Source organism: Anser cygnoides, chromosome 8, assembly GCF_040182565.1.
Source record: "Anser cygnoides isolate HZ-2024a breed goose chromosome 8, Taihu_goose_T2T_genome, whole genome shotgun sequence".
Classification (NCBI taxonomy): domain Eukaryota; kingdom Metazoa; phylum Chordata; class Aves; order Anseriformes; family Anatidae; genus Anser; species Anser cygnoides.
This window is the reverse complement of record NC_089880.1, coordinates 16794319-16817084: the sequence shown is the minus strand read 5'-3', so window position 1 is coordinate 16817084 and position 22766 is coordinate 16794319. Positions and strand designations below refer to the sequence as shown.

Genomic DNA, 22766 nt, shown 5'->3' with positions numbered 1-22766 from the left:
TACGTCTTCCCCTCTAGGCCCTTCACCATCTTCGTGGCCCTTCTCTGGACACTGAGGTGTCACAGAGCAGCTAGTAACACAGTAATGGAAAAACCTCTCCTTTGAGACTTACCAGACCAGACCCTCTAAACAACAAATTTGAAGTATAAAATTTGATGTATCATTTATACGTAACAGTGCCATGTACCTGTCCCTGTGCTTGGCCACCCTCATGAAACACCACCCCCTTTCCAAGCTCCTGGCAGGGTGAGGTGCCTGCTGCTTCCTCCATCCCTGCCTCCCTGTGCCCCATCCGGCCCTGTCCATGCCGAGAGTCAGCACCAGCCCCTCATTAAGGGGCATTGTTAATGAAGAACCCAAGCAGTATTGGTGTCCCTACCACAGGCCTTGCTAAAAAGGATAATTAAAAAATCAAGGTAAACACAGCTGGCCAGGCCATTCAGAAGCTAGTGTCAGTTTAGAACAGCTTGACCAGAATATTTACATTTTATTAAATCTTTACAATCAGCAATTATAATAAGTACACAATTATGTACACAGATTATATACACTTTAGCCCAGACTTTTACATCACAGTACATAGTTGCCCTTAGAAATATTGTATACATTTACCACCAGACAGTAAAACCCAACAATAGTGTTACAGCACCTGTTATTAGACATCTTTCATAAGAAAATATACGGCTGTAAATTGGGCTGGCTAAAAAAAAAATCTTATAAAATCTGAACATACAATATTTCATTCACAGAATGTTTTTTTTTTTCCTATGTTCTGAGTGATGCCTTTTGCATAAGATGGCCCGTTTTCAACTTCTCAACATACTCATGACTGATGTTAACGCCTTCAGGTATGCTGGCAGTAGGAGGAGAAACAAAGCTGGGCTTGTTTTAGAACTTCATTAACAAACAATAAATGTAAACAATTGAGAATATTCCTCTAATATCAAATGAGAAATTAATTGGCTAATCTGAATTACATGGCATGGAGCAAGTGCTAGTTCCATCTCAGATTCCTGAATTCTTCAGTGTTCAATACTATACAAATTAATGTACAATACCAGACAAATAATCCATTAGTGATGCACGAGCAATATTCCACGTGGAGCAGACTTAAAAATTTGGAAAGAACGCTTACTCCCCATCTCCAAAAGATTAAAAAAAGATTAATACATTCTTTTTGCTTTTTAAGATGACAGTGACAGGAAATTGAACTACTTTCAGCATGATATGAAAAGGTTAAATACAGCTTATTTCCTCATAAGGAAACACAAAGTAAAAATAACCTGAACAAAACTGTCCCCTCTTCCCCCCCAATTTACTCTTCTTTCCCAAAAGGCCAACTTTACCCAATTCAGTTCCGTAAACCAAGCATGAACCCCACCTGTGAAACATGGCTACGGTCTCATGATCATTTCCAAGTAAAACAAACTTAAACAACAACAACAACGACAAAAATCAATCCAGAAGGGAGGGGGAAACAGTTATCTGAGGTAGGCCACCACCAAACCCATGCTTCAAACCTACACTGAGCTCCAGGATTACACAGAATCCCTTGAAACAAGAGAGGTTTCCTTCCTTAACCGCTTCATCCACATCTGTGATTAACCACGAGCTTGTGGTGGCAAGGAGAAGTTAATCTTTTAGTAAAATTTTACAACTACACTTAAATTTTCTGCAGGTTAAAAAAAAAGATAAGCTTCAGTTGCAATATTGACAGTCTTAACATAATGACTGGAGGACCTCTATGCCTATAAAAAATTTTATATTCACCAAAAGAACTAATGAGGACATAGTCCACACCGAAGAGCACGAGAACTCGAGGGCTCCTTTGTGGCACCAAGCACTGGCAGACCGAAGGAGTCACAGCCGGGCAAAGGCCCGTGGCCGGCACCAGGCGGTCTCAGTGCCGTAGCTGCCTGCCCCGGGCCGTGTGGCTTCGAGCCCCGGCGCTGCCAGGGGAGCGCTGCGTCTGGCGCAGAGCGGGGCTCTGAGTAACAAAGGACACTTAACAGGCTCCCATGGTCAAACTCCCTACATGAAGAAACCCACATAAAAAAAGAAAAAAAAAATACCTCAACTGAAAAAGCTCAGCTGCTGCAAACCCTACTCGCTCAGTTCAAGCCTCCATAGTTAGCTGTGCAAAGGAATAACTACATTTGAAAGCTAATTTATTTTAAAAGGACACTTATTCACTACTCTGCTACTGCTTCATTTCCTCCTCCAAATTACCTCCTACTCTAATGATTTAAAGTTATTGTTCAATTTACAGATAGTATTCCAACTGACTGTCATGCTCTCAAAAGGTGCCTGTGCATCTCGAACCTGTTGAAAGCAAGTGTCAAGTATACATGTATACAACATTTGCCTGGGATTTCTCCATTCATACTGTACATTAGTATACATAAATAAATACAGTATGGCTGTACTAATTAACAGTTGCATATTCAGCACGCATAATTTCAACAGCTAAATGAAAGGCGCACTTCAGATTTGGGCAGTTTTAAAAAAATCCATTGTAAAGATTAATATAAACTTCATTTCTAGCCTGGTGCAGCATACAGGCAGTGTTAATTTATTCTTTGATATAAAACAATTCTTTGAGCCATGATTTTCTAACAAGCAGTTTATCTAAATCAACTTAATTAGCTTTTGGCAGTTTCTTTGGACGCAGTCAAAACATCTCAGCTGTTTAAGCATCCCCATTTTTATTTAAATAATGCTTTTCATAATAGGGATAACAAATTAGGACCCACACTTATCTGTAACAAACTCCCAAAGCCCACAGTAACATACCAGTCATTCTCACAATTCACACCACTATACTTTGAACTATGGACCCAACAGCCAGAACTGTCGCACTTCACCACTGGTACTGGCCTCATTGCCTTAAGTATCACACATATCGAAGTTGCATATAAAAATGACAATGAAGTCAAGCTGTTAGAATAAAAATTGTAGAAAAAGGAAGTTTTTGTTATAGCTGATCTAATTCTGTTTAGTATCCTTTCAGAGACTATTGCCAGTTTAAACTGTCTCAGGGTAGACTGGGTTTTTCAACCTGGAAGGCCAAAGGAAATGCCTGTACTCAACATCTGCCCCATCCACCTTACCTCCATCTCAAACATAGCTTTCATAGCACACTTCGAACCTTTACCTGTTAGATCCCAAATGAGCAGGGCTGTCTTCGTTTCCCTGATGGAACCTGCTCACAAAGCACACGCTGCCTTCAGTTTATATAGTTTCACTAGTTGAAAGTAAAGCAGAAGGAAAAACTCACAAGTCATCTTGGTCATTCTTCATGGTAACAGATGGAAGGAGCGATGAGCAACACTACTGTGTCTCAGTATGATATGTCAGAACAAAATCCAACTGCTTCTACCAGTGTCTTAAAGACAACAACCGGAAATGATTTCACCCGCTGCCAGCAATGAAGGCTTTCAACGGAGTAGCGATCAGTGAAACTGCACCTTCACTCCGACCAGAACAGTCGCTGGCCTACGGAAGTGCTCCCGCCCAAACCGTTGATGTGGTATGTTAGCCCCACTGCGTTTAACTTTTGCTTTCCAGAGGCCAAAGAGTGTGACCCCTTGGCACCTGGAAGGCAGAAGATGGGCTCGTTTCCTGACGAGCCCCCCGGGGTAACAGCACCACGCAGTGGAGCCATACGAATGCTTCGATTGCACGTTCCCATTTTTAAACAGGAAAAAATCAAAACAAAAGAGTGTGTGCTGGATTTATATGATAATTTCCAGGTGACACCTGGTTGCTCATCACAATACTGAATGTTTTCTAGTTCTCAGACATCAGGGCCTCACTTCTACCCAAAGAGTTCTCCATTTGTTTACTAACAAGTCATTATTACAAGTCATAGTTCATCCTTTTCCATCATTTCAAATGCTTCTATATCTTCATTCCAGTCTGCTAATATGGATTCCATAGGTTGTACTTTATTATCCCAGTTAACTTTGGAGTTTGACTCTGTCTCGGTCTTTTGTTCCTGAGGCTGGTTATCCCCTTGCATACATGCTGGCTCTGGAGTACTAGCCTCATCAGTTCCAGGGGTGTAGGAGTCCTGATCTGAAATGGAAACGCTGTCACTGTCTGCATGAGCAGGAGACAAAGAATCAGGGTCAGTAACATCGGAGCTTTCTCCTTCCGGTTCTTCACTGACCGCAACAACATCCTGAGATGCTGAAGAAGCTTCTTCAGAATTTTGTTTATGTGAATCATTTTCAGATAATTTCTGGTCCATATTCTCCATTTCCAAGTCTTTGAGAGGGGAAGAGAAAGAAAAGGTATTTTGAAAAAAAATAGAAAGGTAGCATTTTATTATATAATTCAAAAGCAAGATCACTTCCTTTGACCTTATTACTTAAGGAAGCACAAACTTTCCATTGATATGAAAACTTAACGCTACTAAGGAATGTATTTTACAGAGGGAAGGGAGGGAAAACATTTAATCATTAGAAAGGGCAAGCAGTCTAGTGAGATTAGTTTTGGTTTCCAAAACCTGAATCGTGATTTCTGGGCCAGTGCTAGTTGCCTAGACTAGCACTTCGTAGTTCTCTTCCAGACTTCAGCAAATACTTCAGCATCCACTGTGTGCGCTGAACTTTAATGATGGGTTTTAAAGTACTCCCAGATCCACCACAATGCCACATGTGAGGAAGTGGGAGATGCAGAGTTATACCACCTTACTAACCTACAAACTAAAGAGAGTGAAAGCCTCCCTCCTCATAGTTTCACTCAAAACAACACTGATGTGTCTAGCACTGATCCAGTTTATAAATTTCCAGCAGCTGTCTGAATTTAACCACACAAATTTCTTGTAACTAGTGTACAAGATGCTATTATTTCAAGACCTCTAGGGAGTTAAACTGTATATGCCATTTTTAATACAGGATACTTACTGCTATCAATAATGTAGTTTGGAATCGTTTTACCTTTAAAGATTGTTGCTGGGATTCCAAATGAAAGCACGAGGAGGGAAGAAACACATATGCATTACAAATTCTCAAATGCAGAACTATCTTCTGTGTTTAGTAGTTTGTTAGACCAGCTTAACCATAGTTACAGACAATAAGAATTTGTAAGCAGCTATGAAAAAAATAGTATTGGAGCTTTCAGAATATCACCTTTGCAAATGGGCAGAAAATAAATGCTGTCACTAGTTTACTAGAGATACTAACTCTTCACATACTCTGCTCAGATAAAGCAATGCTACCAGGAAAGCTTGCAAAAGGAAAACCTAGAAATTTCTGCCGTACGCAAATGTTTTAATTTGATATGTACTAGCTTGCAATTTTCTTGTATAATAAATGCAAAAACTGAAAAGCACCTGAGGTCAGCAACCTTATTTTGCATGATAACCACTTTTGCTTTGACAGGCAAAGCAGTTATAATAGCTGTCTCTTTCCTTTTGGGCACCAAGAATGTCACTGGGGAGCTACACTTACAATGTAGGGCACTGAAAACACTTCTGCTATTTCTGATATTACTTCAAAGCAGATCATGACAAAAAGGGTTCAAAAGGAATCCAAAGGACTGTATTGTCTCCTTAGTTAAACTTACATTTAACTTATGAACAGCATTTCTGGATGTTAATGTTAACTTGGGGGTGCAGGGAGGGAGGCCCTCAGATAATGGCTTTCATATAACAAAACTAATACTAAGGTCGAACAGAAAGCTAACATTACCAAATAACCTTTGCACCTTTAATATTGCACCTCTGGGTAGCAACAGAAATCACTCTCGGACATTTCACATCATGCCATGGCACAGCTAGAAGTTACTTCTGTATAAAAACACCTTTCAACTTACCTCTGTCTTTTGCTTTGTCAGAAAGGAGCACCTCTACTGCCTCGTATTCCCGGATTGCATCCAGTATAATATTTCCTTCCTTGTTGAACAGGAAGAGCATGGGGATTGTGATATCATCTGTATTCTTTCCATCACCGGCCATTTGGAAGAGAGGAGCTGTGTCACTGCTGCTTCCTTCATTGTCATCTAGCCAGACACACAGAAGAAAAAGCTAGCAAACCCTTCTGGTAGATAAACAGACTACAACTTCAAACTTCAGCAGACTTTTTGAGCAGCTTCCTACTGCCCAGTCAGTTAAGGACTCCTCATAGATAATAGTAAATCAGGTACAAAAAGACAAAAGACCCAACAACTTGTGTACTTGTACTCCTTACCATTTTTTCATTTACTTTGCACCTTAAGTCTGCCTCAACAGTCACTAGATAGCATTATTCCAACACTCAGTGATCCTTACAATAACAACTTTACTCTGTAAAACCAGAGACAATCACCCATCATGCTTTGTTTGGTTACACTTCATGCACAAACAGACATAAGCAAAACATTTCTTTGTCTTCTGAAAGCACAGTTTGTGTTGGAATACCGTCATTTCAGCAGGTTTAGCAGCTTCTTGTCAGCTTTCCAATATAATCAACTCTGTAAAATACAGGTTACATTTATACAAATGAATTAAAATCTTATTTACCAATAACAATGCCTCCTATTGCTCCAGCTTTTTGAATGTTTCGTGCCTTTTCAGCAAACATACACTGGCCTCTTTGCATCAAGGCAATTTTTTCTTTCACTGCCTCAGGATTAGTGATCTCTGAACAACCATTATATGGCTTAATGGTCACAACAAATCCTCTTGTCTGTGTGGAAAAACAAAACCAAGAACAAAGAGAGAATTAGAGCAGTACATTCAAGCTTGCAAAAGATTCCTGAGCTTTTTAGTTTTTTTTTTCTTCCAGTTAATATAATGCATTTAGTATCTTCTGTCAGCACAGGTAATCTTTACACCGTGGACCTTGAAATAAGCAGCAAAGAATTGCCATGTGAAAACCTAATTCTTATATTCATATTTTGTCTGTACCCGTGAACTATAGTCTCTGGAAAATTTTCTTCTGTGAACTGGCAGTCTGGGACTCATCTGTTGGGCTGTATCTTGCCCAGCAAAGTCATGCGGTTTTCCTGCTGCTTCTAATACGAACCACTGACTCTGGTATTTTCTTCTTCCATCTAGATACAGGCCTTTATGAAAGCTTATGAAAACAATAGCCTACTCTAAAAGGGCTTCTGTAAAATCACGGCTGACATAGGAGGAAAACCATCCCTTATAACTGAACACCTCTTGAGAAATGCACTGCGAATTATATGAATTTGTTTCAAAGTCATACTATGCATGTATATTAAGTCCTCAATCATGACTGATGGCCCAAGAGCAGAGCATAGGCTACAGACCGATAAGCCACTCATCTAAAAAGACTGCGTTCTGTCTTGCTGCACCCTTGTCATTTTAACCCCTGTAATTAATCAATTACACTCTACCTAGCTATCCTGAAACAGTATCAATATTGTAAAATTTAGGCTTCAGCAATATGGAAAGTAACAGAAAGCACTGTAAAACAGATCCCAGATACATCTTACACACCCCTGATTTGTGTTTGGATAAATCCATCCCAAATTGTGCTGGTCCCGCAGTCAAGACCACCCTGCCAAAGAATGGATGGGAAACAATCTGAACAGCACGAGGAGGTAGCTGTTGCTCTTTCTGTTGCTGACTGGAGAGTTCAATCATTTCCTGCATGAACCGTAAGCCATCTTCAGCATCAAGTGAGCTTGCTGCCTGAAGAGTGAAGATATAATAAAGTTTTGAAATAATAAAGTTTTATCTTAAATGTCTGACAAACTTGGAGAAAAAAATGAAGTTAGCTTTGCTTGGGCCACCATTTACATCACATATGTTAGTACTTTAATGGTTCAGAATAATGCTCTGTTTTTATATCAATTTCCTCACAAAACAGTACCGTTAGCAAACATTCAATGCTACAAAGATTTTAAGATACAGAGTGGATGCTCTTGGCACTTATTCACCATTTCAAAACTGGAATTTAACTTTTTAGCAATTTTACCACACTGCAGACTAAAAATATGTGAATAATTAGAACTCCTAAATGAATAGAAATACCTCACATTGAAAACTTCGTATTTTCAGATAAGACCCTATTAACTACATTACTTGGACATGAAAAGCCTCCATCTAATTTAATGGATGATTAGTTAAAAGTGTTACTGACAAAATATTAACAGCATATAAACCTGCTAAATACAGCTGCACATCCACCTCATGCGCTCCCTCCCCTTTCCAGTCAGTCTGTCCCTCCTGAACCCCAAAATGTTAAATATCATAGCTAGTATGATTTTACTAGAAGTTTTCAAAAGAGGTACTGTTGGGCCTTACTTGCACTGCATGCTGTACTAATTGTACTCTTCCATCTTTGAGATGAATCAAGCTGACTCCCATCTTCTTCAGTATCTCCAAATGCTCAGGATTACTGGCCATGAAATCTCTGGCTCTCAGTGGTGGTTTTGGTCCACTTCCCAAACTCTCCTCTCTGACAAAAGATATCAGAAATCAGAGCTTTATAAAAAGAAAAAAGATTATTCTTGAAACATAACTCTCACATAACTTCCACAGGTTATTCCTACCACCACAAGATTACAATTTTTTGGAATAAAGTTGAGCACACGTTTCAACAGAGAACTTCTCAGCCTTTTTTAGAAGCTGCCTACATTCTCGCTGATTTTGTACTGCGACAAAGAACACAAAATGTTGATAACATGAACCTATCACATGCTGCCTCTCATTTCTAAGTAGTCTGTATAATTGTAAGACCGATTAAAAACATTTTTCCTAACAATTGCTACTCATTTTTTTACTCATGAAACACAAATATCACAGAGATGGTCAGAAGGATAAACAACTTCAATTTCAGACTGACCTAAGCCCTTCAAAATATCTGAAATTATGTACAGCAACATTATTTTCTTACTACAGAAAAGAGTTGCAGGACTGTTCAAGAAACCAAAGGAATTAATTTTACAAATTCAGAAGATGTATTTCCTGTAATACGTGGGCTACAATTTCCATTTGGAGTATATGGCTCATTAAACTCCTTTTGCTCTGAAACATTCACTAATTCCTGATGGAAATGAACAAAGCATTGCCGATGAGGCCAGACAAAACTAGTTTTTCCCAAAGCTAGCCTCTCCATTCCAAAAAGACTACAAGCTCAAGGTCAGCAAGCTCCAGTAGACCTCCTATTTCTCCTCCCACGCATAACAGACACTATTCCTGTCATTCCTACAGTAACAAAAGACAGAAGATATTCATCTTACGCTCTGGAAATACCCCTAGGACAGCTCTTATCCACCACATTTTTCAAAGGTTCACGAATACTCTGAGCAAACATTGGGTCATTTGGGAAAAGGATCTGGGTGTTCGGACAGGTCCAGTCAAAATTACTGTCATCCAGCTCTGTGTATTCTGTAGTCTAAAATGAAAGATACAGATCACCTATTAAAAGCGCAGGTTACATTATTATAAGAAGAAAATCAACAAACAGGCCTACCCTTAAGTCATCAGTGTGCTCAGGACATGCAGCAGTTGAATGCAATAGATGTCCTACAACCACACAGTTTCCAGAAATGAGAAATGCATAATTCTTCTGTGCCTCACCATGCAATGATAAAAAGTAATCAGTGCACCACAACCCCTTTTTAGGCATAAAGGCATTGTTTCCAATTTGTAATCTGCCAATCTTGCATTCGGTTTCTAGAACGGTTTTGCAGTTACTTGTCTACCAGCACACAGTATTTCTCAAGCCTGCTCATGACATATCTAGTGTCCCCGTACCTTCACAAGCTTGACAACTTGAGGAAGTAATTACAATTTCTTTGTTACTGCCTTGATGCCATCTGAAGCAGCTGCAGGCTTTAAGCAATTCTTATTTGAGATTACTAATAATGTCACATCTTTCCTTTGGGTAAAAAAAAATCTACAAAACATTGTAGGAGATCAACTTCGTTCATAAAATACCACAATAGCCATGCATCGTAAAGTTAAACGCATGTTTATAAAGAATATTACAAAAGGAAAAACAAGTGGCTTCTTGAAAACTTTTTTATGAACAAAAGATTCTCCTCATCAGGAATTACACAGACTTGTAAGCTTGTGAAGGGGCAAGGATGTATCTATATATAATTCTAACATTCTATATTTTCAGAAAAGATGACAGTTAATGTTTGCACAAATCACTGTTTTGTTACACGAAATCATGTGGAGCGGGTGTACAGTGGAAAAAGTGGAGCCATATTTAGTCTCCACTTTGTTTCTTTGCACTGTTCGCAAATAACACATTGGATAACTGGCAAGTTAATTTTCCCACCTATAAAAATTAAGGTAGTATTTATTTACTTACAAAAACCAACACTGTTTACAATGTATTAGCTAATTAAAAACATCTATTTAAAGGCTTCCTAAAATTAAAAAAAAAAAAGATCTAAAAGGCTATTAGCTTACTGGAATCAACACTTTCAAGTATCTCTGCTCTTGGTGTGACCAACGGTAGTCACGTCACTTCAGAAAGGTTTACAGTACATTGCATGTTCCAGCATAGTACGGTACGACCTTTCCTGTTTACAAGAATAAATACAAACAGGATGTTGGCTTGCTACTACCAACTATCTCATAGACATTTCAGCTCACTGTGTTTACATTAAAAATACGTTTACACATTCTATTTTTCCTATCCATTTTTTTCCAGGTTAGCTGAATTCCATTAAAAAGTAACACAGCTTCACAGCCTTTTAGCCCCTTCACGGAGTTGTTGAGGCCAGCAGGGCCCCCCCAGCTGGTGCCCAGCCCCACGTCCAGGTGGCTCTGGAAGCCCCCCAGGAGGAGTCCCCACAGCCCCTGTGGGCAGCCTGTGACAGGACTCCAGCACCCACCCAGCCCTGATACGCTGCCTGAGGGGCTCCAGGCTGGGCCCTGTCTCTGGGCACCGCTGGCAGCAGCCTGGCTCCATCCTCTCCGCAGCTCCCTGCAGGTAGTTAGAGACATGGACGTCAGGAAGAGGTTCTTCACTGAGAGGGTGGTCGCGCACTGGAACAGGCTCCCCAGGGACGCAGTCACAGCACCGAGCCTGTCAGAGTTTAAGAAGCGTTTGGACTGTGCTCTCAGTCATATGGTCTGAATTTTTGGGTAAGCCTGTGTGGTGCCTGGAGTTGGACTCGACGATCCTTATGGGTCCCTTCCAACATGGGATATTTTATGATTCTATGGATGAGCTCCCCCAGAGCCTCCACTTCTCCAGGCTGGGCAATTCCAGCTCCCTCAGCCTCTCCTCACTGGACAGTCTTCATCATCTTGGTGGCCCTACATCTGACTCTTCCCAGAGTGTCCAGGTCTCTCTTGCACAGAACTGGGCAGGGTACTCCAGGTGCAGCCTCACCAGTGCTATGCAGAGCAGATCACCTCTCTTAACCTGCTGGCAATACTCTGCCTAATACAGCCAAGAATACCGTTAGCTTGCTTGGCAGCAAGGGCACACTGCTGAGTCGTTCAACCTGGTGTCACAGCCGGGACCCTTAGGTCCATTTCTGCAGCACTACCTTCCAGCTCGGTGGCCACAGCATGTCCTGGTACCCGGGGCTGTTCCTCCCCAGGTGCAGGACACTGGAATTCTCCTTGCTGAACTTCAGGAGGTTCTTGTCAGCCCACCTTTCCAGCCTGTTACGGTCCCTCTGGATGGCAGCATGGCCCTTGGCGAGTCAGCCACTCTCCCCAGTTTTGCATCACCTACAGATTTGCTGCGGATGCACCCCAACCATCATCCAGATTGTTAATGAAAATGTTAAACAGGACTGGACCCACGGTGTACTCTGCTTGCACTGACCTCCAACTAGACTGTACCACCCTCCGGGTCCAGCCATTTAGACAATTTTTGATCCTGGTCTGCTCATCTAGCCCATACTTCAACAGCTTCTCTATGAGGATCTTATGGAGGACAGTGTCAAAGGCCTTACTGAAGTCCAGGAAAACAATACCCACTGCTCTCTCCTCAGGCTGGTGATTTCAGCCTGACCCTCATCAGGTTGATGATTTCATTATAAAAGCTTATCAGGTTGGTCAAGCATGACTTCCTCTTGGTGAAACCATGCTGGCTCCCAAGGTTTTTCTTTTCCTTCATATGCCTGGAAATAGTTTCCATGATGAGCTGTTCTATCACCTCCTCAGGGTTCGAGGTGAGGCTGACCAGCCTATAGTTCCCTGGGTCCTCCTTCCTGCCCTTCTGGAAGGCAAGAGTGACAATTGCTTTCCTCCAGTCTTTGTGCAGTTCTCCCAGTTGCCAGGATCAATTAAAGATTATACAGAGTGGCCTCGCAATCACATCTACCAGCTCCCTCAGTGCTCATGGGTGCATCCCATCAGGGCCCATGAACTTTATGAACGTTCAGTTTGCTTAAGAATTCCCTGACCTGATCCTCTTCCACCAAGGGTACATTTCATGCATGTTGTCAACAACATACTAAATGGAAACTTTCTTTGATTTGTGTTAAGCACGTTTGTAATTCAGACTTAACAACGCTTAAGATAATTACATTCAAATAAATTACTCTATCCTCTTCTTTGGGTTTTTACTGAACATTTGATATTGTCAAGAAGACCACATACATTAGACCAGCACTTCATAAAAGCATCAGCTGTGGGAATCCTGAGCATCTCAGAAGTAATCACCTTCTCATATTGGGAATGAAAATTATATAAAATGATCTTTAAAAACCTTTGAAGAACTTTGTGCATAATTTGAAAAACGTTGATCACACCACCGACAAAAAAGCAGCAAAAAAACGGTTACATTACAGGTGTTGAAAAAGTTCGGTAATACATGCTGTCCATTTTAAATCCATTTGCAATTCCTTCACAATCCCTGTTTCCAAAACTCAAAGACAAAAGATGATGTTCAAGAAAAGAACACTTCAAAGAGTGCAGGATATCCACCATCAGGAAACAAACAAACAAAAAAAATCAACCTCATGACATTCATTTATAAATAAACTATACCATGTTATTGAACATAAATAAGAGAAGCGTTTCTATGCTTCAAGACACAGCTGTAGTAACATAAGGTATTTTGGAAGGTGAAGATAATTTATAAACACATTTATAGTCTTAAATTTACATAACAGATGCGTATCACACAAACTAGAACAATTGAACATCTCAAAAGCTATAACTATCTTGTCAAATTAACCTTGCAGAAGTCTCAAAAACCTTTGAAAATCTGCAAATGGCCTGTGTAGTAAAATAACCAACAAAAAGACTTAGGAATGTTGTTGCAAATGTTTTAGAAAAATAAGAGAAAATAAATGTGAAGATAAAAATATCAAAGCATGTGATTTTAAAATTTATACAACCCGAGACAGAGAATGATCCTTTTTAAATATCGCTAATAATCCACAACCTTTTTCTCAAGACTGAGTGGTGCAGAATCTGATTATGGAAACATTATTCAGATGCACGTGACTGTCAGCGTTAATATGATGAAACAGTTCAGACAAAACAGACTGTCAAAACTAGCATACTACAAACTACGATTTTTCTTCCATTTCCTCTCAAAAAAGGAACTGATCTACAGCACCATTAAACCTGAGGTTACTTACTGTATTTTTTTTAGATATGGTTTGGTTTGTAGTGGAAAGCCAAAGTGGTAATAGATGAGCTTCTGTAGTGAATATATAATCTTCTATGTCAAAAATCATGTCTTCCTTATCAGCAAACAGCAGGTAAAGATATTTAAACATTTCAGCCAGAAAGAAAGAGTCCATTCTATGGAAAAAACAAAAACAAAAACAGATGCCCTTTAAGATACACATTGTTCTAAAATGTCAGTAAAAGAAATACTCACATTGCTCCATCTCTGAAGTCTTCATGACTATTATTATTGAACTTTACTCCATTAGAAGAAAACTACATTTGGAATGAAATGATTCAGCATATTCAATACAAAACAGCATTACATGAAAGCAAATATTATTATATTTTTAGAAACTTCTAGATTTGAAGTATATTTTGTTTGAAAGTAACCAATCTATTGCTCTGAATCTCATGAAAGTGTGCTATAAAATTAAGGGTTATTAAACTAAAAACATTCTTATGTAAAAGAATCTGTAAAACTATGGAAAGAGTTCACAGACTATGACAAGTATGGATAATTTCAGACCTGGTTATCAACCTGAAGACAGCTACAAGAGTCAATTAACTCAATTTTATCAACAGGGTAAATAGACTTTTTTTCCCCATACAATTTCATAGAAAAAAAATACTGCAAAAGCTTTCACCTGTCCTCATGGCTTCCTGTACGAACATCCTTCATTGCTGCAAACCCACAAGGTACTCTTGCATACTTGTTTAAGTTTTCAATGAGTGTTTTTCCTACTTCTAGATAGTAAGGGTCTCCAGTAGCCTATTAAAAAAAAACAAAAAACCAACCTTTAGGCATACTCAGACTTCACAATTAGCTGCTTTCATTTCTCTGTTGTAATATATTGTTTTCATAGCTTCTTAGATGCCAGTAAGGCCTAATTTATCAATAGGAGCTAAACAGTCACAAATAGGACCTCTGAGGTACAACACTGTCACCTTTTGCAGAAACACAGATAAGCACATGAAAGTATTTACAGAAACCCAAGACATTAGGCATTACTCTGCAAAGTACAAGTAGCTTTTGTTCTTAAGTCTCTACACAATCTAAGAGATCAGCAAATCCTAAATATCTTTGAAAATATGGGCTTTTGTCACTTAATGACTTTTTTTTTTTATTCTAGGCATATAAAATTCCTAGAACAATTTTTGATACCAATAATACTTCTGTCCTCTCTATATACAGAACTGGTTCCGGTAGATAAAATAAGCTGGAGATAGGCTACTCATTCTGTAACTGAATTACAATGCCAACAAAATTCTAGGTGCAAGAAAAAGCAAACAAAAAAGGAATGAAACTGATCTTACCTTATACAAGAAATAAGTGCTTTCGGCAAATTCAGGCCTTAAAGGATGCTGAGCCCAATGAACTCTGAAGTCAGTTGTGAAAGCCTGAGGAAGAAGAAAAAAACAATGCGAGATAAAAACAAACATGGATTTACTTTGAATTCTGTGTTAACCATATTACAACAGCTGAAGTATACCAGTGGAGGACTGATGCCCAACATCAATCTCAGAAGGCCACAAGAACCTCGTTTTAGTTAGTTCAACTTGAGACCAAAACCTAAAACAGTGCTGTAGCACATTTAGTACAAGAAAGATTTAAGCTGTGTCAGCACAGTAGTCCTGACACCATCCAGCCTCTTAGAAATGTCCAGCAAGTGGAGTCCCGCAGGGCTTTCAGGAGGCAAAAGGTGCCAGATGAGAATTTGTGCTCCAGCCCCAGGAGGGAGCACACAGCCACCCAGTGCTCCCACCTGCACCAGCACACTGCTACAAGCCAACCACAGTAGCCTGGTGCAGGGTTGCTATGAAGAGACCAACCAGAGCTTCAAGAAGTACCATTTCTGCAAACATACATACAACCTGACACTTCCAGCGCATTAAATTGTCATTTCAGACTGACAGATTGTAAGCAGCTGTTTGACATAAAAAATACCACAGACCAGAAGTCAGTTATCTAAAAATTTCCTAGTCTGTGTATTCGCTCTCAACATGCACTGGCAGAAGTCGCTTCTGTGATGACTTACACACACTACTAGTCTCTGATAGAGTTTAAATCAAGTCTTTGCTGAAGGGGATACAATATCGGCTTAAATACCACTAAAAGATCTTTCAAAATCTCCTTTGTGAATACAAAGCACTAAAGAAAAAAAAAAAAAACGAACCACAAAAACCTAAGGAAGAAAATCATATCATTTCAAAAGTACTCAAAAAAATCATTCCAGTGACTGGAGAGCATCTTCTGGTCTCTGTTTCCACAGTAACGTTAACTAAAATATCCTCTCAAAGAAGTAAACTAGCACCAGATGAAAGTCAAAATTACCAAGAGTCAGAAGCTCTCTCATACGTTCTGGGTCATCACAGAATGACATACTTCAACAGGTAAGCAAGATTTTCTGTGCAGAATTAAATCACTCAGACTGCACTTGCAGTATCTACAGACAAGTTCTTGTTCCTACTTTCAGGAACATTATGAGATTTCAGAACACTCTCTGAACAATTCAGCCTTCAATTTCCTTCTTTGGGTTAATGAAGATGACTGATTTTTAGTATTAATGCTATTATGTTACTAAGCAGCTACAACCACATGTGTTTATATAAACTTTGCATATTGAAATGAGTCAAAATCAATTTTGAAAGGCTGAAATATAAAGTCTAAGCAACTGTTACTTATTATTACTGTACTAATTACAGCCTAACTGAAGGAAAAATATTTCGTATCCCTATTGTCATACATATAGAACTGTAAACTGTGTAAGAATGCTGTGGAAGCGTGCCTTTGGTTTTAGCGACACATAACCTACTATTTTTTCAAATGTATGTCTGATACTGCTCAATGTAAGGTAAGAATCAATTTACATGATTAAAAAAAAAAAAACTACCTTACCTCAGGAAGGAAGTTATGCTTTTTTATAACCTGATACAGCATCTCATGAGTTTCAATAGCAGGTCGAATATCACCCTTCAACACCTAAAATTCAATAATAAAATTAACACAAACTTACCATGCATGCAAATAATACTCAAAGTTAGGCACACTTGCTGTGTAAAGCCACACACAAATTTCTACATTCCCAGCAGATACACATTGTATTACCTTATTTCAGAGTACGTCACAGATATTTCATAAGAGCTTTTTAAGCAAAATCAGTGAGGTCATTAAGACTACTGCCTGTGTAGAGAAACAATCACTACCATTTACAGATAAGCTTGGTGGAAACATGATTTAGTTCATCTTAAAGGTGTAACTTGCACACAAGCTAGAAAACTTGTCTATAGATTATTGAAAAGGCAGCTTAATTCAAGTGTTTTCATGACTAGGAGTGAAGGAAGTGAATCATATGAACATACTTTTCTGGATGCAAGTCAACCTGCATCATAGCATATAAATAAAAGGAGTGAGTACAGAAATTCCAAATGATTTTTTTTGAAAACCAAGTTACTAAGCTTGACTTGTCGATTACATATCCAGTCTATTTAACGGCCTATTACTTATAAAAATTAATCTGCACATGGGTTTTAAACCTTACCTGCAATCCTGGAAAGAAAGCTAACAAAGAGTCCATCCAGGTCCTAGCATTTAGCATTGGTTTATGAATATGAACATCAAGAAGGAGAGGTGGTTGGCTAATGTATCTCATTATGGCATCGTAGTGCTGACAAATAAAATAAATTTGTTACTTTTCTGTTATCAATGTGTTTTACAAGACAGATTTAGATCATGAGCCTATGGCATTCTATTTCAATGGAAGGACCAGTACTACACACTCAATCGTTATTGCATTTGGCAATACAGAGTAGTTTCTAGCTTGGCAAACCAAAAGGGTATCAGCTACCACAATGCTCCACAGTACTGTACATGCTATACAAGTCACATTTTCCAAGTAACACACATAAAAAGGTATACTCAAAAGCCATGAGTATACTCAACAAGGAACTATCAGAGTTAAAGATTCAGTCTAAACAACTGCACCTTAAGTGCATGCTAAACAAAGCTGAAATTGCTTTCTCTGAATAAAAGAGAATTCTAAGGCAAGTACAACTCAGGAGGAGAAGGGGAAAAGCAGGCTTAAAAAAACAAAACCAAAGCAACTGGACTTAATTGCTGAAAACAACTTAAAAAACCCCTAGCTCACTTGACAGCTTTCTGATTTCCAATCCTATTCTTTTCAAGATAGCTGTCTTACTTGTTTACAGAAGCACAGAGGGTAAATCATGAGCATGAGCCAAAATAATAGAAAGCACAGTTAACAGATATAATTGAAGATAAATATAATAATGGCAGCTTTAAAAGGTGAGTATAAAATAAGCATTACACCTCAAGCTTTGCAACAGACCTTTAGCTACTGATTTTATCCAATTTAAGTACTGTGTATGATATAAAAGTCATGCTGTATAAATCATTTTATGATATAAAATGTTTTATTGGACATTGCTATTTTCAAAAGAAAGACTAATCTTTTATGAAAGAATAACAATGCTGACAAAATTACTTAGTAATCTTACAAAATAATGTAATCTAATCTTCAGTTTATAAGCATACATAAATGTATACTAGGCCTTGGGATCTGCAAATGCAATGCAAGATTGATCTTGATTTTCAGATCTCCATTGCTTCAGGACAGTTCTTAACAAGAAACTCTTTTGTTGTTTTTCAGAAATCTTTGCAGCACTACACTCTCAAGGTGATCTTGAAATACAGCTCTCCTCTACTAGAAACACGGTAAAAGGTCCAGGAGAAGATTCCAGCCTTCACTGGATGGTGTTAAAATAGCTGCTGAGGTGATAGTTCACCCAAGTTTAGCAAAAACTCACATCAAAAAGAAGTTGCATTGCAGACATCCAAAATCTCAGATTCTGCTAAAGATCTCTTCCTAGGCTTCACAGGCTAACAGCTGACTGACAATACAATTAGTCCTACATTAGTCTTACAGGAGGAACAAATCCGAGCAAGGTGTTAACTTACTGTGTTAAATCTTTCCAGGAAACTGTCATCTCCCAGCAAGACATAGGCTTTTAATAAATATTCATAATATGAATCTATTCCTGCTCCAACTCCACTATCTAGAAACAACAGAAAATGAAATGGTGATTTTTGTTTAAGTAACCACATAGGTGTTTTCACATGACTTCATTTTGATTTTAAAGGCTCTTTCAGTAAAAGGAAAAATGGGCTCTAACTAGAATTAAAGCACAGATGGATGCAGATACACAATACTGTTCATCTATACTAAAGGTTTTGCAATATCAATGCACATAATAATATGAACAAACATGCATTTAAGCCAGCTGCACTTTTCTCGTATGAAAATATTCCTACTGACAGCCATATACAAACACAGTCTTATTTATATTTTCACTTTGTATTTATAGTAGAATCTCTCGGAATTTATCCCAAGGCATTCCACTCTCGGTATTAAAGTGAATCAGCAAATGCTTTCTTTACACTGAAAAAAAATAGTTTCTCAACAAAAATACTCTTTTAGAGGAAAGCCAGGCTTCATTTGTTTCTCCAGCTCTCAAGTACGTAATACCACTTGCCTATCCTATTAACGTTTTAAAAATAGTCTACATAAAGGCAGAAGGGGAAAGAAACATTAAGATTTTTTCCTTGCCCCAAACCACCTGTAATCACTGATTCTTGAGTAAGAATATCACACACCTTTGCGAACCCAGTCTCCAGTGTGAATATTAATAGTAACGCCCACTAAATTACTGCTGCGCTGCCTCTTTTCCCAAATGAAGTCAAGTGCTTTCCGTGCATACTCCTGTAAAAACAAAAAAACCTCATTAAAGGAAATTGTAACTCATTGAAGGAAACTATAAAGACTGTTTATTCTTTTGTCTGTTAAAATTAAGATGTTATGAAGTAGTTTCATGTCTAACAAAATTGTAAAACTCTGTATTAGATTACACACACTTAAGTAGAAGAATGTTTAGTCCACAGTTCACATACATAATTATTCTACTGCTGATTAGAAAGAGCGGTGCTTGTGTATGCAACTATTTGCCAGTATGTTCTTAGGCAAGTCACAAACAATCTTCTACACATTTACTACTGTGAAATGGTGCCTACAGACAGGACAGTGTAACCTCATTCAAAAATATTTCAAGAAACATAATGGCCTTCTAATCAAAATTGTTATGTCTTTTCAGACACAAATTATACGCATTAGTACACAAATTATACGCATTCTTTACATACATGCGAAGTTTGAAGATAACAACACACCCTACAAAAATGGCTCTAGATCACCAACCCCATACACTGGATTTTGGGGGGGGGAGTACAACCAAAACACTAAACAGAAGCTCAGCTTTGCTTTCATGAAATCAAATGCCATACTGAAAGATCACAAAAAAATTCTAACCTGAAAGAGCTTGCTTTATTTAGTATCTTAAAATATATATATATATACACACACACATATACATATGTACACTATATATATATATACACACACACACATACACACACACAAACATTTTCATTCATCTTTCTGTTGTCCTTATACCCCTGGATAGGTGTGGTACAACTTCAGTGGGGCTACACTAATTGAGGCACTTTTGTAAATATACTCTTCAATGTACAGCAGAATGCCATGGTACTGATAGTTTTATGATTTTCTTTCTTTATAAAAGGGAGTTATAATAGTTTTACTATTTTAATCTTTCCTGCTTTGTGACAAAGAAAATGGAAAAAATGTCATGAAGACCAGGTTTACCCTAAAAATCCAAAGTAGAATTTTCTTACCATATTAAAAGCTTTGGTATTATCTAATAGCAACTGCCATATATTGTTATTGCTTAGTATTCTTCAACTCACTGAATTTCTAAAGAGACTACAAACTAAACTGAGCAAGAGATGCTAAGCAGTAGACAGTAAGTCTCAAAAAAATGGAAAAAAATTAAAATCAGTGAGCACACTATACAGGCACTGGGAGATAGTTTTAAGAGTGTCAGTAGAATATTTATTACTAGCAGAGATACATGGCAAAATAATTACAAGCATGATTTATTTTTCTTCCTTAAGTTGCATATTGAGGTACAAATATCTCTTGGACCTCAAGGAAAAGGACTCCTTTTCCTTTTTCTAGTCCTGACCCCTCTACCCAAAAACTATGCAAATGATATGCTTTAGCTAGAGTCTTCAACATATTTGTTTACTTCTGTATTACTGAAATTGCTTTCAAACAAAATCGGTTCCTGTATGTTCAAAAAAAAAAAAGGCAACGCTTTTAGAAAAACCGCACAAACAAATCTGAACACATGCAAACTTCTTGTGCAAAACAGTCAGAATATGCATCCATTCAAAATTATTTTTTCAAAATTACAGAAAACTAATGAATACCTAATATGAAAAAAGACGATACAAAACAAACCTCAAATATAGATGTTCCCGTGAATCGGCTTAATGCAGCAAACTCAAGGATCAAGGTACCAGCACAAGCCGTACAGGTGTCAGTTTCTGTTCCTGTTCGTGCTTCTGGATGTCTTACACCAAATTTTAAGTTAACCTAGAGAAAAGTAGAGGTTATTACCTTTATTTTTACTAGCTGTAAGAATTTATACTCCCATGTAGAGAAAATTCATACTCCCATCTGTACAGCAACTAGATCATCTGTGCTTTTTCCAAGACAGAAAGATCACTCCCTCCCCTCCTCGACCAATTCGGTTTTGCTCTGCTTCACCATATACTGTCACCTCAAACACGCATATAAAATTTCCAGAATTACCTAAGGCAAAACTAGGACTGGCCCCAAAACCTGTTGCTTGGTTCACTAGACATTTGAATAAAAAGAATACCACCCCGAAAATAAAATTCTAGCATCTTATTAACCTTCAAACCAGAAACTCAACAACGTCGGAAGTGCTCGTGGAAATTAAGCTTTGTAGACATCTCAATATTCCTGGCTCCAGGGAATATACCAGGCAGATGGACCTGCTTTTGTACCAGGCACAACATAGCTTTCTGCACTCTAGAGAGGGCCATCTCACCAGAAGATGGAGAAACACTGAACATTTTGAATTAGACATTTTCAGTAGAGCCTGAGTCTTTAACTCACAGGAAAGTTTCCAATCAAAGCTACATGCCACAGTATGTAGCAGGAGTATGTGGTGTCAAAGCTACATACTGAATGAATGATACACACAGAATATTTTCCTGTCATTCAGAGAATATGTACCACACTTTGTTTGAATACGACGACAGACTTTATTTTAAATGAATATTTTTAGATTACAGCTTTCCAGTTACATTTGCCCTCTTTAAAAAAAAATTCGGATGTAGCCCATGAAGATTAATCAGTTCTGTGCTACGCTGCATGTGCTTGCAAGTTGATCTTTCACTGACTGAGAGATATGTACCAAAACAAAAATTACTCTCAGATACTTGATAGTGCCTGTAGGAGCAAGAGATCAGCAGACAGTGATTAGCCAAGATTTCTGCTGTTATTATTTACCCATGACAATGTGTATAAGAATTGGCAGAGCTGGAAATGCAGGGATTCAGAGCATTAAAAGCTGTATTTTAAAAATAGTAGGTAGCATGTATTGGAAACAAGCAATTTACAAGTTTCTGATTTTCAGTACGCTTAAATATACACGTGAAGTCAGAAACTGAGATTAAAACGCAACAACAAAAATTTTCTTCATGGAAATACTTCTCAATTGCAGAAACCACAGAACTTACTCTTGGATAAGGGAGACCACTAGTGGTGTTAAAAGCAGGTAGAAGCTTGTAGCCTAGTTCCTTCGCCATGTGCAGAAGTTCACCATTGTACCACTGCATATGTTCACCTTTTTCTTTCAGCATAATTGCCACCGAATGCCCACCTAGGAGACCTCTAAACACAAGAGAAAATATCCACAGCTCGACAGATATCTCAACAGATATATCTATCTCACCAGCAATGCAAAAATTTCTATCATGTAAATGACCATATGTAAATAACTGTGCTATGTTCACATCGCTGTAGTTTTCAGAAATGCTTAGCAGATGCAACTCCAACCAAAATCAAGATGAGGTGTTGGTAATTTGGAAGCAATTCTTATTGCTTAGGACTCAGCCCCACGTTACAGACAAATCATGGATTCATAAAGAAAAACAGCTTTTTCTGACCATCAAAATTTGGTAAGAGAAACAAATAGCACTTCTAAAACTGCATATAATAGCTTAAAATTAACCTGCTCTGACGCT

The 22766-nt window shown here is 38.3% G+C and overlaps 1 protein-coding gene across 2 annotated transcripts in view; it reads right to left on the bottom strand.

The window, feature by feature from the left end:
- Positions 1-421: 421 nt before the first annotated feature.
- The window catches only part of EDEM3 (ER degradation enhancing alpha-mannosidase like protein 3), a 33460-nt gene continuing 11115 nt past the window's right edge, over positions 422-22766 (bottom strand). The window contains exons 6-21 of one of the 2 annotated variants that reach the window (XM_067001467.1): positions 22260-22413; positions 20950-21084; positions 19230-19335; positions 18534-18631; positions 17098-17223; positions 16455-16538; positions 14873-14956; positions 14203-14327; positions 13525-13690; positions 9199-9353; positions 8261-8414; positions 7451-7645; positions 6506-6671; positions 5821-6006; positions 4911-4958; positions 422-4269 (exon numbers count right to left, since the gene is read on the bottom strand). In XM_067001467.1, the coding sequence (XP_066857568.1) occupies positions 3866-4269; positions 4911-4958; positions 5821-6006; positions 6506-6671; positions 7451-7645; positions 8261-8414; positions 9199-9353; positions 13525-13690; positions 14203-14327; positions 14873-14956; positions 16455-16538; positions 17098-17223; positions 18534-18631; positions 19230-19335; positions 20950-21084; positions 22260-22413 (2386 nt within the window). In that variant the 3' untranslated portion in view covers positions 422-3865. The remainder of the gene's footprint in view (positions 4270-4910; positions 4959-5820; positions 6007-6505; positions 6672-7450; positions 7646-8260; positions 8415-9198; positions 9354-13524; positions 13691-14202; positions 14328-14872; positions 14957-16454; positions 16539-17097; positions 17224-18533; positions 18632-19229; positions 19336-20949; positions 21085-22259; positions 22414-22766) is intronic. The other variant, XM_067001468.1, reaches the window with a different exon arrangement.